Genomic DNA, 14,981 nt, shown 5'->3' with positions numbered 1-14,981 from the left:
AAGCAGTTCAGAAGGTGTATATAAATGATCGGCCCCGCCCTGGAGCACCACGTGGCGGGACTTAGTTTGAACAGTCATCCTGTGCTGACAGTCCCTTTAAAAGGGGTTGTCCAGCATAAACAAATACTTTTTAACAGTGCCAGCACATTCTGAGGGTATGTTGGGTTCTTTCCTATGTTTGAATTTCATAATTCAAGGATGTGCAGTATTTCTATGCTAAATCTAAAATATTTATACCATGTATTTTATAGTGTCCAACTTTCAAGAGAAATGCAGAAGGCAAAGAAGTTCCAGAACCCTTTGCTGCAGAAGCAAAGTTTTTTACAGAGTCACGTCTACTGCAAAGAGATGTACAAATTGTTCTAGAGAGCAGCCACAACCAAAATACATTGGGCACCATTCTTCATCCCGTATGTCAATTTTTTAAGATGTCTGTTATATAATATATCTCATTGATAGACTATTAAGTTGCACTTGGTTTAAACGTGGTATGAAACCTTTTCCCCTCGTCTGCAGAATGGAAATATTACAGAATTGCTCCTGAAGGAAGGTTTCGCTCGTTGTGTAGATTGGTCTATAGCGGTGTATACCCAAGGTGCTGAGAAGCTCCGTTCATCAGAGCGGTAAGTCTGTAGGAGTATTCGATGATATTGTACCACTTACTTGATCAATTTGATGGGTTATATGGGTAAACCCTTAATGTCCCATACACATTAGACTAATGTCAGCTGAACCCGCCAATATTGATGTGTATGGCTCTAAATCTAATGAATATTGGGCACTGGCCAACTGAAGGTCGGGGGGAAATGTCAATGGGACATATGTTATTTTGGACTGCCGATCGCATTGTTCTCCCAGAGATTAGCCACTGGCTAACATGTCATCTGGTGGCTTTCTCATAGAGAACACAGGAGCGCTCAGCAGTAGGAGTACTCCCTTGTATGGGAGTGTCAGCTGAATGATCGGTCAAAGCTTCTTTCAGCCAACAGCCACCCATGGGTATGGGGGCCTTTCATTTTGTACTGTTGTCACAATTGTGTCATTTACCTCAACTGACGTCGTAATAATATGTCCTGTTGATAGCGGGGACATAGAATGTGTACCCTTTGATTGCTATTAGAGCCTGATGGTGACTAACAGCCAGACCCCCTACTGCGACAGTTGGGATCAGATGGAACTTTCAGTCTATTTGTTTTCTTGTCATACAATCGTAGACTACTAATGGATTGCCAAACTAGCTGGGGGCCTAACAATAGCCGCCAATCTACTATCTTTGTACGCTTATTAGTCCGTTAATCCTTCTTCCTGACTCTTAGAACGCCCACTTTGTCATTTTTTTAATTAATTTTTAAACATACAAATAAGACCTCTTTCACACTTCAGTATCTCCTGTACGTGTGGCGACAGTTTCCACACGTACTGGAGACACTGACACACGTAGACGCTTTCAAAGGAATGGGTCTGTGCACATGTCAGTTTGTTTCCATGTCCGTTTTTTTTACGGATGTACGGTCCGCAAAATGTCTCACACCGAACACACACAGATGACATCCTTGTGTCATCAGTGTGACACGTACCGGTGCCTGGGAATCAGCGGTACAGTTAGCGCTGTTCCCAAGCGCCGAGTGCTGAACACTGCCCTCATCATTGTTCCTTGCTCACGCTGTGATCATGTTGGGAGTAGTAGTGTCTGCTCCCGCAGTGTCCCTGTGTAAAAATAAGAATAAAATAATAAAATCCATATACTCACCTGTTAGGAGATGTCCCCCGCTGTAATCCTCTGACCGCTGACGCAGAAAAGCCGGGGAGAAATGACCGCTCCAGCGGCCCTGCACTGAGCGGAGCTCACTGAGTGACAGGACACCGCTCCTAAGTTCAGCGCAGCTCTGGACCCCCCTCGCTGGAGTATGAGTATAAGGATTTTATTATTTCATTCTTACTTTTACACTACTACTCCCAACATTGTCTCTTGCTCGTGCTGATCACAGCGCGAGCAAGGAACAATAATGAGGGCAGTGTTCAGCCCCGGCGCTTGGGAACAGCGCTAACTGTACACTGATTCCCAAACACTGGTATGTGTGCTCCTGACGCGGCACACGGTTGCCACATGTGTGACACATGGGACACGAATATCTCCGTTACCGGTTTTTCCGTTACCGTAAATATACGGACATGTGAAACCGCCCTAAAACAAAATTGACAGCCCCCCCTTAACCTTGCCCTCTTCTGGTCATACCCATTCTGTCTTAATGGACTCACTCTGTTCTTCAAGGCAGATTGGGCCTACTTAGAGACATGGCACCCTAATTCTGCCCAACTTCAGCATTGCTGCCATGACTCTTGGTGAGCTTTGTAGTTATTGTGCATACTAAATTCAAGTTGTTTTGTTTTCTTTTCCTCTCTAAGATCATGCTGTCACTTTCTGCAGCAAAATTCTGGTGACTGGTTCCTTTAAGCTTTTCTTCATGCTGCAGGTTCAGAGGAGTCAGAATAAAATGTTAAAAAAATTACGCTATTGAGAAAAAAAAAAGTCTGAAATGTGTGTGTTATTTTGGCATGATTATGCCGTAGTGTTATTTTTGAAATGCCTAAGCTGTCTGTATTCAGAGGAGAGAGGACCTGTGAGATCTAAGTATATTTCACTTTTATCTTAGTTTTGCTAAGGAGCGCAAAGTGAGGATCTGGAGAGACTACGTGGCCCCCACTGCAAATTTGGATCAGAAAGACAGACAATTTGTGGCCAAGGTAATGTAAACTGCCGCGCTTCTTTTTTTTTCCACTAATGTACTACACCTACTAAGGGGCTTTAACCAGTGGTTCTGTCATGACGAGATGATATAGTGTGTGACACCAGTAATGGCAAGTAGCGTAACCAATTTGGAGCTGTTTGTGAAATTTTTAGTAGAGTCGGAACACCTTCGAAAACCTAAAACCTGATCTATTTATGGAATTGTCCAGCATTAGAAAAAACATGGCTGATTATGTTTTAAAACTGTGCCAAAGCTGTCCTTGGGTTGTGTCTGGTATATGAGTAGTGAATGAACCAGAGTTTCAATACCATGAACAACCTGTAGACAATTGGGGCCCCGTTTTTTAAATACAAGCAGCCATATTTTTCTAAGCCTGGAACCCCTTCTAGTTCCATTTGTAGAGGTTCATAAACCAGTTATGAAACTCTGAGATGCTTCATGAAAGGGAGTCCTTAATTACATGCATATACTAACTGGGTGCTCTTCATGGTAGTCTTGATTAAATATTTTTGTCATGATATGATGGATATTGTGTTTTTTTTTTCCTTTTAACCAAGTCATTATTTTTATTGGTCTGGGAAATGGTGGGAACCATATTCTATTTAACTCCAGGCTTGTTTGTGCCTGTGTTTTTTGTTTTTTTTCTTGATATGAACCCCATAGAACGAAAACCTTATTATTTCATCTTGTACACATGATTTGAGCCTCATAACAGCGCTCAATGGTGACACCTGCTTGCACATGAGACATTTTGCACATAACCTGAATGTTTTTCTGATGAGAAAAGTTAGATATGTAGTGCTCAGCATAAGTGAGTACACCCCCTTTGAAAAGATTCTAATCAATATCTCACTGAACAGAAGAATAACTTTCAAAATTGTGCCACGACTGACTTTCATATAACATTTTATTAACCCATAACGTGAAAGTAAGTTTAATAATATGATTTTCATTACAAAGCCTTCAAATTGGTTGATTCAAAAATTATTGCACCCCACATCAAAAACAACTACTTCTAGTACTTAGTACGACCTCCATGATTTTTAAGGACTGTAGTAAGTCTTCAATGCATGGAATGAACAACTTGACGACATACTGCAACATTTATCTTTTTCCATTCTTCAAGAATGACCTCTTTTAACAGCTGGATGGGTGATGCTCAGCTTGTCTCTTTAGAATTCCCTAATAGTGTTGATTGGGTTCAGAACAGGAGACATACTTGGCCATTGAAAGACTTTCATCATGTTCTTCTTTATAAATGCAACTGTGATCTTAGATTTTTGTTTTGGATCATTGTCATGTTGGAAAAGTGCACGCCTACCAAGGACCCTGAGTGAGAGTAGCATCTTATTATTCACTAAAGAGCAGTACATCAACACCAGCAGCACTCATGCAGCCCCACATAAGGACACTGCCGCCACCATGTTTCATTGTAGGCACCATGCATTTTTTTGTACCCCTCACCTATGAAACACCATACAGGTTTGAAGTCATCAATTCCAAAAACATTTCTCTTGGTCTCATCACTCCAGAGTATAGAGTCCCAGTAGTCCTCATATTTTTCATCATGGGCCCTGGCAAATTGTAGGTGGGCTTTTTTGTGCATGGGCTTTAGGAGAGGCTTCCTTCACGGACGACACCCATGCATGCCAGTCCTCTTCAGTGTATGCTGTATAGTGGCATGTGAGACACTCACTCTAGTTTGGCTTTCTACTTCTTTAGCTCATTGCAGTGAACGTGCATGTCAATTTTCTTTAACCCCTTTCATCAGAAAACGCTCCTGCTTAGATGTTCAATTCTGTGGTGGACCTGGATTTCTCTGTGAGGTGGTTGCAGTTCCATGTTTGTTACATTTTTGTATCACTTTTGCTACATTATTGTGATTAATAAGTAAAGCTTTGCTGATCTTCTTGTAGCCTTCACTTTCCTTCTGTAAAGAAAGTGTTTTCTTTCTCGTGTTGTGTGACATTTCTCTTCTATGTGGTGCCAGTGCTGACAGCATGAAATGGGAATGAGTTCTCTTTGTTAAGTAACATCCTTTTATAGTCAACTGTCCTGGACACTTATTTAATGAATAATTAGACTTACCTGTGGTTGAATTCATGTTAATTAGAATTTTGTAGCCTAAACTTTAGGTTTGCAAGATTCTCATTGAGGTGTACTCATTTTTGCAACATGGTCTTGAATGAATTTGTTAGGAAAATTACTTTTTGGGTGTGCAAAAAACAAGCAAATTTTGTTTGTAATCAATTGCCCACATTTTGTAGGAGCATTTAGTAGTATGCTGTCCCATAGAATAATAGTATTTATGCTGAGGACTGTACCTTTCAGCATTGAGGTTATGTTCGCATATAGTAGATGTGCTTCAGCTTTCTTACAGCAGCACATTCACATGTTTAATGTGGATTTACCTCTGCTTTCACCTTTTGTATTGCAAAGGGTGAAATCCACATAGAATTGATTTACTGCAGATTTTCCGTAAAGACATTTTCCTCAGTTTGTAGATGAGATTTGTTTATATAGGGGTTATCTGGTCCAAATTGTCTGTGACTGCAGACTTCTGAATCTTCCCAGCGCACACACTCTGCGCTGCGGGGATTCGCCGGTGTCTGAGCTGGGACCAGGGGGTATGTATGAGTTATACCTACTCGTGGCTGGCAGGCGTGGCCTGGCTCCATACACTTGTATTAAGCGAGGCTGCTCCCCCTCTAGAGACAATGACTTCCAGTGGGTGTGGCCCACTACAGGGTGTGGCCTTTCCATACAAGTGTATGAACAGCGAGGCTGCGCCCACTGGCCGGGAGTATGTATAACTCATACATATCCTCCGGTCCCGGCTCAGACACCGGCGTATCCCCGCTTCGCCAGTTTTGATGAAGCCTATGAGCTTTTTCATTGGAGAGTTTTTGTGCAAAAAAGTTCATGTGAACAAACCCTTAGGCCCTACCATGCAGACTCTAGCCCAAGGGTTTGTTCACACATTGCATATTGCCATCAGATTTTCCATGCTTCATTTCATACGGACTAAAATGGTGAGAATCCAACAAATCTCTTCACACAGATGGTGTGATGTGGATTTTAAAGCTGCAATGTATCCTTTCAATGCATGGAACTCGTACAATGCAAAGGTGATATTTGTGACTTGCCATAAAATCCGCATATAACACATATGAATTTTGCTGCCTAAAAATCCACAGTAAATCTGCTATATGTGAACATGTTCCTCCCAGATGGCATTTGAGTCGCTAGCGAAGCTGTTGCAGGACAGTCTGAGAGGAGATAAATTCTAAATCTGCAGACTGTCTGAGAAATGTGCAATCTGATTGGAATCCAGTAGATGGCAGTGTCCACCAGCACTTTGGCATTTCAGCTTCGGCTCCTCCATAAAGATGCGTGTTCATTTCTAATAAAGTTAAATTCTCAATTGAAATTCACAGGAAGTGTCCATCTAGCTTCCTTGAAAAGTAAACGGTGCAGTGTGGGGTGGTAAATGGAGGATGGGGATTACTTAGAAATGCTTACCGTACACTGTGGGCAGAGCATTAGTCATCTCCGATATTGCTAAAGGCAGTTTTTGCTTCACCTTGCAGCAGCGTGGTTAAAGTAATTGGCTGCTAACACAGGCTTTAGAAAGAATCCCAATAGGACTAATTCTGTGGAGCAAGCACGAGCAATCTGCACACAGTAGTAGCTTGTTTGCTAAGCTTTGTGCACTTCATCAATGCTAGTGATAGTGGCTGTAGAAATACACTTTCTGCATGACCTAAGAGGGGAGTAACACCAAGTCTTGTGCACTTTCAGTTTCTTTTGTGCTCTGTGTTGAGGGTTTTATTTATTTTAATGTCTCTGTATAGCAGCCCCACAGAGATAATCGTGTTATTGAATGCATCGCATGATCATATCCTGCTCTAGGACCTTTGCTATTATGTGTAACGCACCCTGTTTCATCACGACATATTGGACAAACGTCTGCTGATCCTGGCGATTACTGCTGATTTGGCCGAGTCTCCGGAGTATGTGTGCCACCGAAAGACGATTGTCTGGAGAGAAAAGGATCCTATGTGTCTGATCTTGGACTGACGATCCTTTTGTTCTCCAGATAAGCCGCCACCAGAGATATCAAGCGCTTCTGATTTTGGGAGAGTTGTGCAAGATGGCTGCCATCGGCCAAACCATCTTTCACCTGAGGCTTCAAGCTTAAAGGGGTATTCCCATCTCCAAGATCCTATCCCAGTATGTAGTCGGTGTAATAATAATAATAATATTAGCAAATATGTCCAATTAGAAATGTAGTATAGTTTTTCTGGTTCCCTATCTCGCTTTCCTCATGTGCAGGCATCGCAGGACCTTAGGTATCCATGGTTACGACCACTAGCAGCTAGCTAACTAACTGTGACTTTATCAATGGACGTAACCATGGATAACCATGGACATATTTGCTAATATTATTATTATTATTACACCTACTACATATTGGGATAGGATCTTGGAGATGGGAATACCCCTTTAAGTCTAGATTAAAATGAGCACTAACAGACTGCTTTTAAATGTGTTTTTTTCTGAATAATGTTTTATCTCACATGGAGTCTGAGTGACCCAGTTCTTTGGTTCGGGAGCAAATATGTTGGCTTATGTCTTGCGGATTTTCTGTTCAAATCTGCACTACAAGTAAGAAAACTATATACCCAGTCACAACATGGAATACAATTTGCATAATAGTAATCTGACAGCAATGATTTCACTTGGCAGTAGTTTGGTCAGTGATTTACATCAGTAGTGCTAAGACAAAGGCAGGAGCATGTCCAAGACATGGAAGAGATACAGGTCTTATCATTACCTTTTTTTTATTCTCTAAACTTTGCTTTACAAGTACTGATGCAAAGTACTGTGTCCTAAAGTTGCTTCATGCTCCAGTAACACTGGCTGATTTTCTGCCCATAAAATGAGGAATGCTAATCAACTTGTATATAGGCAATTAAGTTAACACGGCCCAACTGAAACTATATGGGGAGCTGGCACTCTGTGTGCACCTCTAAGAAACGGAGTGCAGACCACAACTAGGATCTGATGGTGACAGCACATCTAGTATATGTGCTGCTAACCGCAGAAAATGAATAGACTGCTGCTGCTACTACTGTGCCCGCTGCTAAAGGGAAATGAATATTCACCCTTCTCCACGCCCATGGGAGTGGAGAGTGGTGAATATTCATTTCTTTAATAGCGTGCGCACAGTGTCAGCAGCTGCCACAGCTACCGCTGCTGCTCAGTGATCCTCTGTGCCCTCTACTAAAGAGAATGCATATTCACTCTTCTCTACGCCCATGGGCTTGGAGAAGGGTGAATATGCATTCTCTTTAGTAGCGGGCATATAAGATAGCTGAGCCGCAGCGGGAGCTCTGGCGCTGCTGACACTGTGCGAACGCCATTAAAGAACTGGGATATTCACTCTTCTCCATGCACATAGTCCCTGCGTGGAGAGGAGTGAATATCCCTGCAGCTCACTTCGGCGTCTGAGGGCACATGGCAGTGACTTCATGCACTGCTCAGATGCGGAGGCAAGCTGCTGCTGGCAGAACAGGAGCAGCGCTGGAGCAGAGGGGAGGAAGGTGAGTATGAGTGTTTATATTTTTGCAGTGATGGGGGGGCAATACATACTAGGATTGGGATAAGGGGGCCATGCATACCAGGATTGGGGATGAGGAGGCCATGCATATTAGGATTGGGGATGAGGGGGTCATGCATACCAGGATTAGGGATGAAGGATGCCATGCATACCAGGATTGGGGATGAGGGGTGCCATTCATATACCAAGATTGGGGATGAGTGGGCCATGCATATACCAGGATTGGGGATGAGTGGGCCATGCATACCAGGATTGGGGATGAGTGGGCCATGCATATACCAGGATTGGGGATGAGTGGGCCATGCATATACCAGGATTGGGGATGAGTGGGCCATGCATATACCAGGATTGGGGATGAGTGGGCCATGCATACCAGGATTGGGGATGAGTGGGCCATGCATACCAGGATTGGGGATGAGTGGGCCATGCATACCAGGATTGGGGATGAGTGGGCCATGCATATGCCAGGATTGGGGATGAGTGGGCCATGCATATGCCAGGATTGGGGATGAGTGGGCCATGCATATACCAGGATTGGGGATGAGTGGGCCATGCATATATCAGGATTGGGGATGAGTGGGCCATGCATATACCAGGATTGGGGATGAGTGGGCCATGCATATACCAGGATTGGGGATGAGTGGGCCATGCATATACCAGGATTGGGGATGAGTGGGCCATGCATATACCAGGATTGGGGATGAGTGGGCCATGCATATACCAGGATTGGGGATGAGTGGGCCATGCATATACCAGGATTGGGGATGAGTGGGCCATGCATATACCAGGATTGGGGATGAGTGGGCCATGCATATACCAGGATTGGGGATGAGTGGGCCATGCATATACCAGGATTGGGGATGAGTGGGCCATGCATATACCAGGATTGGGGATGAGTGGGCCATGCATATACCAGGATTGGGGATGAGTGGGCCATGCATATACCAGGATTGGGGATGAGTGGGCCATGCATATACCAGGATTGGGGATGAGTGGGCCATGCATATACCAGGATTGGGGATGAGTGGGCCATGCATATACCAGGATTGGGGATGAGTGGGCCATGCATATACCAGGATTGGGGATGAGTGGGCCATGCATATACCAGGATTGGGGATGAGTGGGCCATGCATATACCAGGATTGGGGATGAGTGGGCCATGCATATACCAGGATTGGGGATGAGTGGGCCATGCATATACCAGGATTGGGGATGAGTGGGCCATGCATATACCAGGATTGGGGATGAGTGGGCCATGCATATACCAGGATTGGGGTTGAGTGGGCCATGCATATACCAGGATTGGGGTTGAGTGGGCCATGCATATACCAGGATTGGGGTTGAGTGGGCCATGCATATACCAGGATTGGGGTTGAGTGGGCCATGCATATACCAGGATTGGGGTTGAGTGGGCCATGCATATACCAGGATTGGGGTTGAGTGGGCCATGCATATACCAGGATTGGGGATGAGGAGTGCCATGCATATACCAGGATTGGGGATGAGGAGTGCCATGCATATACCAGGATTGGGGATGAGGGGTGCCATGCATATACCAGGATTGGGGATGAGGGGTGCCATGCATATACCAGGATTGGGGATGAGGAGTGCCATGCATATACCAGGATTGGGGATGAGGAGTGCCATGCATATACCAGGATTGGGGATGATGAGGTCATGCATATACCAGGATTGGGGATGATGAGGTCATGCATATACCAGGATTGGGGATGAGTGGGCCATGCATATACCAGGATTGGGGATGAGTGGGCCATGCATATACCAGGATTGGGGATGAGTGGGCCATGCATATACCAGGATTGGGGATGAGTGGGCCATGCATATACCAGGATTGGGGATGAGTGGGCCATGCATATACCAGGATTGGGGATGAGTGGGCCATGCATATACCAGGATTGGGGATGAGTGGGCCATGCATATACCAGGATTGGGGATGAGTGGGCCATGCATATACCAGGATTGGGGTTGAGTGGGCCATGCATATACCAGGATTGGGGTTGAGTGGGCCATGCATATACCAGGATTGGGGTTGAGTGGGCCATGCATATACCAGGATTGGGGTTGAGTGGGCCATGCATATACCAGGATTGGGGTTGAGTGGGCCATGCATATACCAGGATTGGGGTTGAGTGGGCCATGCATATACCAGGATTGGGGATGAGGAGTGCCATGCATATACCAGGATTGGGGATGAGGAGTGCCATGCATATACCAGGATTGGGGATGAGGGGTGCCATGCATATACCAGGATTGGGGATGAGGGGTGCCATGCATATACCAGGATTGGGGATGAGGAGTGCCATGCATATACCAGGATTGGGGATGAGGAGTGCCATGCATATACCAGGATTGGGGATGATGAGGTCATGCATACCAGGATTGGGTTGAGGGAAGCCATACATACCAGGATTGGGGATGATGGGGCCATGCATATACCAGGATTGGGGATGAGTGGGCAATACTTACCAGGATGGGGAAATTTACCAGTAGCTGCTGCATTTCCCACCCTAGGCTTATACTCGAGTCAATACTTTTTCCCAGTTTTTTTGTGGTAAAATTAGGTGCCTCTGCTTATATTCGGGTCGGCTTATACACAAGTATATACGGTATATAAATTGATAAAAGAGGTAGAACTTGATGGATCTTTCTCCACCAAATTATTTATAACCCTCTATGTGGGAGCTTATTAGAAAAGCATCTAGGCCTTTTTTAAATGCTGATATAGTATCTGCCATTACACTGGCTCTTCCACAGAGGCGTAACTACAATAGGTAAAGGGTTGTAAACGCACCTGGGCCCGGAGCCTAAGGGGCCCAAAAAGTCCCTTTCGCCTATATGAAAAGACCAATACTATTAAAGATTTGCAATAATTTGGGGCCTTGTTGGAGCTTTTGCATTGGGGCCCATGCGCTTTAAGTTACGCCACTGCCATTTTCCAGTAGGGAATTCCAGAGTCTGACTGCTTTATCTGTAAAGAACCCTTTCCCATTTAGCTTCCGGAATCTCCACACATAATGAATGTCCCCTGTATCTTTTGTAAGGTATTTGGAAGGAATAAGTAATGTGCCAGTCCTTTGTATTTACCACATATATATTTATACATGGTAATAAAGAATCTTCAAAGGCGAACTCATTTATAAGCTAAACAACCCCAACTTTTCCAACCTCTTATCGTAGGAGAGATCTTTCATCATATGTTATAGCATAATTGCCGGCCTTTTAACTGACTCTTAACTTCTCAATAGTCTTTCTATCCACTTAATGGAGTGTCTGACTCGAATATATGGTGAAAATAATACATTGCAACACATCCAGATATCTTTTATTTCCTAGCAAACCTTTACAAATGTATTTAACAGAATGTGCCCTGGTCATGGAAACACTTTTTTTGTGCGCTCCTCCATATATACATTGTACACCATAGCATTTGATTGTACGATCCACAAACAAGCAGGCAGAAGTAACAATAGGAGCGAAAGCATTAACCCAGTATATCGCTGAATCTCTCTTCTGGAGCAATGTGTATTAATGGGCTTCTATTCAAGTCAAGGAACATACAATGGAGGATTGCCTTTCTGAATCCAGCAGTCTGCAAATAAGTGTTCACTGCCACTATACTATACACCTTCTTGATAGTACTTTAATCTAGCTATCGCACTGAATTCCCTCTACACGTTTCATATGCTTTAACACCCTCTCTTAAACTGCTCTCCTTGCATCTCTTACAAATCTTGGCGTTGTACAGCATCTTAAATGCCTTTTTTGTATGACTTGCTGTAACTCTATCTATGATCATTTTCTCCTCGATAGTCATTAATTTCTATTACTTGTGTATAACCAGAGTCACATTCTGAGTCCATGTTCTTGCCTCTCAGTTTATTCATGCCTAAAAATAAGGCTTTGTTAAATCGCTTGTTTAAAAAAGACTAGTGACTTTTCCCTTCCCTCCCTAACATTACTTTTGCTCTTAACATTGGACTGTGTGTTTTATGGTCCTCGGCTCTTTATAAGAGTAATTCTTGTTACCGTTTTATCTGATTTCCAGTAATGATGCAGCTTGTATCATCACACTATTACAAAGCCCATTATAAGGCAGGTAATGTTGTGTGCAATCTCTTTGCGAGCTTGTCTATTAACTCCCATAATATGATCTCCATTTACCTAGCTTCTCCTGTTCTAAAAATAATTCCTTGTCTTTTATTTGTTTCCAGAGGTCAGACGTTTTTGGTCAGGGTTTTCATGCTGCATAGAAGAAATATTTTCAACATTATCAGTTTTTATACTGAAGAACAATTAAAAAAAAAACAAAAAAAAGAAAACACCAAAAACATCAGGTACCTTAGAAAGTTATGGCATGTAGTGTTCATCAGTAGAAGCCCCCTCATCCTACCCTTGTGAGTGCTGTGTTATCATTTGCGATGTCCGTCTGTAGTCCAGATTCAGGCTAGGTGAGCATGCAAAGTATTTCCCTAATCACTGTATTGCATCTATGGGTCCCTGGAGCGGCTCATTCTTCCCGGCTCAGTGGTCAGAGGATTACAGCGGGGGACACTTAGGACAGGTAAGTATAAGGATTTTATTATTTTACTCTTATTTTTACACAGGGACACTTGTCTCTTGCTCGTGCTGTCCGTAGCGTGAGTAAGGAACAATGATGACGGCAGCGTTCAGCACCCGATGCTTGGGAACAGCGTTAACTGTACACTGATTCCCAGGCATCGGTACGTGTGTTTCTGATGCGGTACACGGTTGCCACATGTGTGACACACATGGACACACGGGACATGGATATCTCCAGTACTGTTTTTTCCGGTACCGGAAATATATGGACGTGTGAAAACTGCCCAAGAGTGTCTGTGTGTGATGACATTCTGCTCTCTGCCAGTCATTACTGTGTGCTGCTTTTGCCCTTGTGTCATGAATGTGAAAATATGTTGTAGTTCTGCCAATATGGTTATTAGTTGCAGAGTACTACGAACGCAGTAGTCATGGGGCTTCTGGTTCCCTCTGCCCGGGAAAATCTGTAGCTGGAGAATATGCTGGATTCAAGATCGCAGCACGACCAACAAATACACTGAAGCTGCGTGCCCACTATGCGTTTTTCAAGCGTTTTTGCTGTGGAATTTCCACAGTGAAAACGCTTAAAAAACGCTTGGTAATACGTGCCCCATAGTCCCCAATGATAATCCGCATGTGCTATGCACATGCTGCGGAAATTTCCGCTGCAGATTATCATTGCGGAAAAATACGCAGCATGTCCATTAATTTTGTGGACACGCAGCGTAATCGCCGCCATTGACTTGCATTGGACCGCGTGACATCCGCATCACTGCATCTGCACATGCGGATATCACACGGTTCAGTGTGCGGATGGTACCCAGGTCTGGAGGAGAGGAGACTCTCAGCCAGACCTGGGTACCATAGAAACTGTAAAAAAAAGAATTTAAAATAAAAAAATAAAGATTATACTTGCCTTCCAATGTCCTCCCGGTGTTTTCTCCCCTCCGTCTGGTCTGCTATATGGGTCGCGTTGTTGTTAAGGACCTGCCATGATGTCATTGAGTCATGTGACAGGTCACATGACTCAATGACGTCACCGCAGGTCCTTCACACCACCGCGAGCCGCCCAAGACAACGGACGCAGCAGAGAAAACACCGGGAGGACATCGAGAGGTGAGTGTAATCTTTTTTTTATTTTTTACCATTCTTATTCTTTTTTTTTTTAACTAACTTGGTCACACTACTATAAATCCATGCCGGTTGCATGGATTTATATAGTGTGAACAAGTTGTCAAGCACTTTTCCAAGTGATGCTAAAATCGCATGGAAAGCGCTTGATAACTCGCATGCGGAAATGCATGCAAAAACGCTTGACAAACGCTTCTATCTGGCGGGAAAAAACGCATGTAAAATCTGCATGTAAAATCCGCATGCGTTTTTCCTGCCAGGGAGAAGCGGAAAAAATATGCAGCATGTCTGCATCGTGGGCACTTAGCCTGATAGTTTAACCAAACTTTTCACATGCCTGAGATCTGTGCACCCGTCAGTTCTGTATGCAGACTACTACTTTAGATAAACTTTTTATTTTTATTTTTTTATTTTATAAAGTACTTTAATGTATACAATACAGCACAAACCAGATGTAATGGGCCACTAGATGTGCACACATTTATAGGCTGTGCAGAAGCACCTCTGCTAAGCTCACAGCCTCTGATTGACAGATGATGAAAGCTGTGTGTGTATATGTATGTGTGTGTGTGTATATGTGTATATATATATATATATATATATATATATACATATATATATATATATATACATATATATATATGTATGTGTGTGTATATAATATATATACACATACACACACACATATATATATATATATATATATATATATATATATATATATATATATATATATATATATATATATATATATATATAGTACAGACCAAAAGTTTGGACACACCTTTTCATTTAAAGATTTTTCTGTATTTTCATGACTATGAAAATTGTACATTCACACTTGTGGAATTATATAGTTAACAAAAAAGTGTGAAACAACTGAAAATATGTCTTATATT

General features: G+C 43.2%; 1 protein-coding gene across 2 annotated transcripts in view; it reads left to right on the top strand.

The window, feature by feature from the left end:
• The window catches only part of SND1 (staphylococcal nuclease and tudor domain containing 1), a 693,764-nt gene that overhangs the window by 45,510 nt on the left and 633,273 nt on the right, over nucleotides 1-14,981 (top strand). For both annotated transcript variants that reach the window (XM_073652562.1, XM_073652561.1), the window contains exons 7-9: nucleotides 252-410; nucleotides 517-623; nucleotides 2,655-2,745. In XM_073652562.1, the coding sequence (XP_073508663.1) occupies nucleotides 252-410; nucleotides 517-623; nucleotides 2,655-2,745 (357 nt within the window). The remainder of the gene's footprint in view (nucleotides 1-251; nucleotides 411-516; nucleotides 624-2,654; nucleotides 2,746-14,981) is intronic.

The sequence above is a fragment of the Phyllobates terribilis genome, unplaced genomic scaffold (assembly GCF_046119375.1).
Source record: "Phyllobates terribilis strain yellow unplaced genomic scaffold, ASM4611937v1 Scaffold_11__3_contigs__length_659146591, whole genome shotgun sequence".
Lineage (NCBI taxonomy): Eukaryota > Metazoa > Chordata > Amphibia > Anura > Dendrobatidae > Phyllobates > Phyllobates terribilis.
The sequence above is the reverse complement of the archived record's forward strand: the minus strand, read 5'-3'. Positions and strand labels throughout refer to the sequence as shown.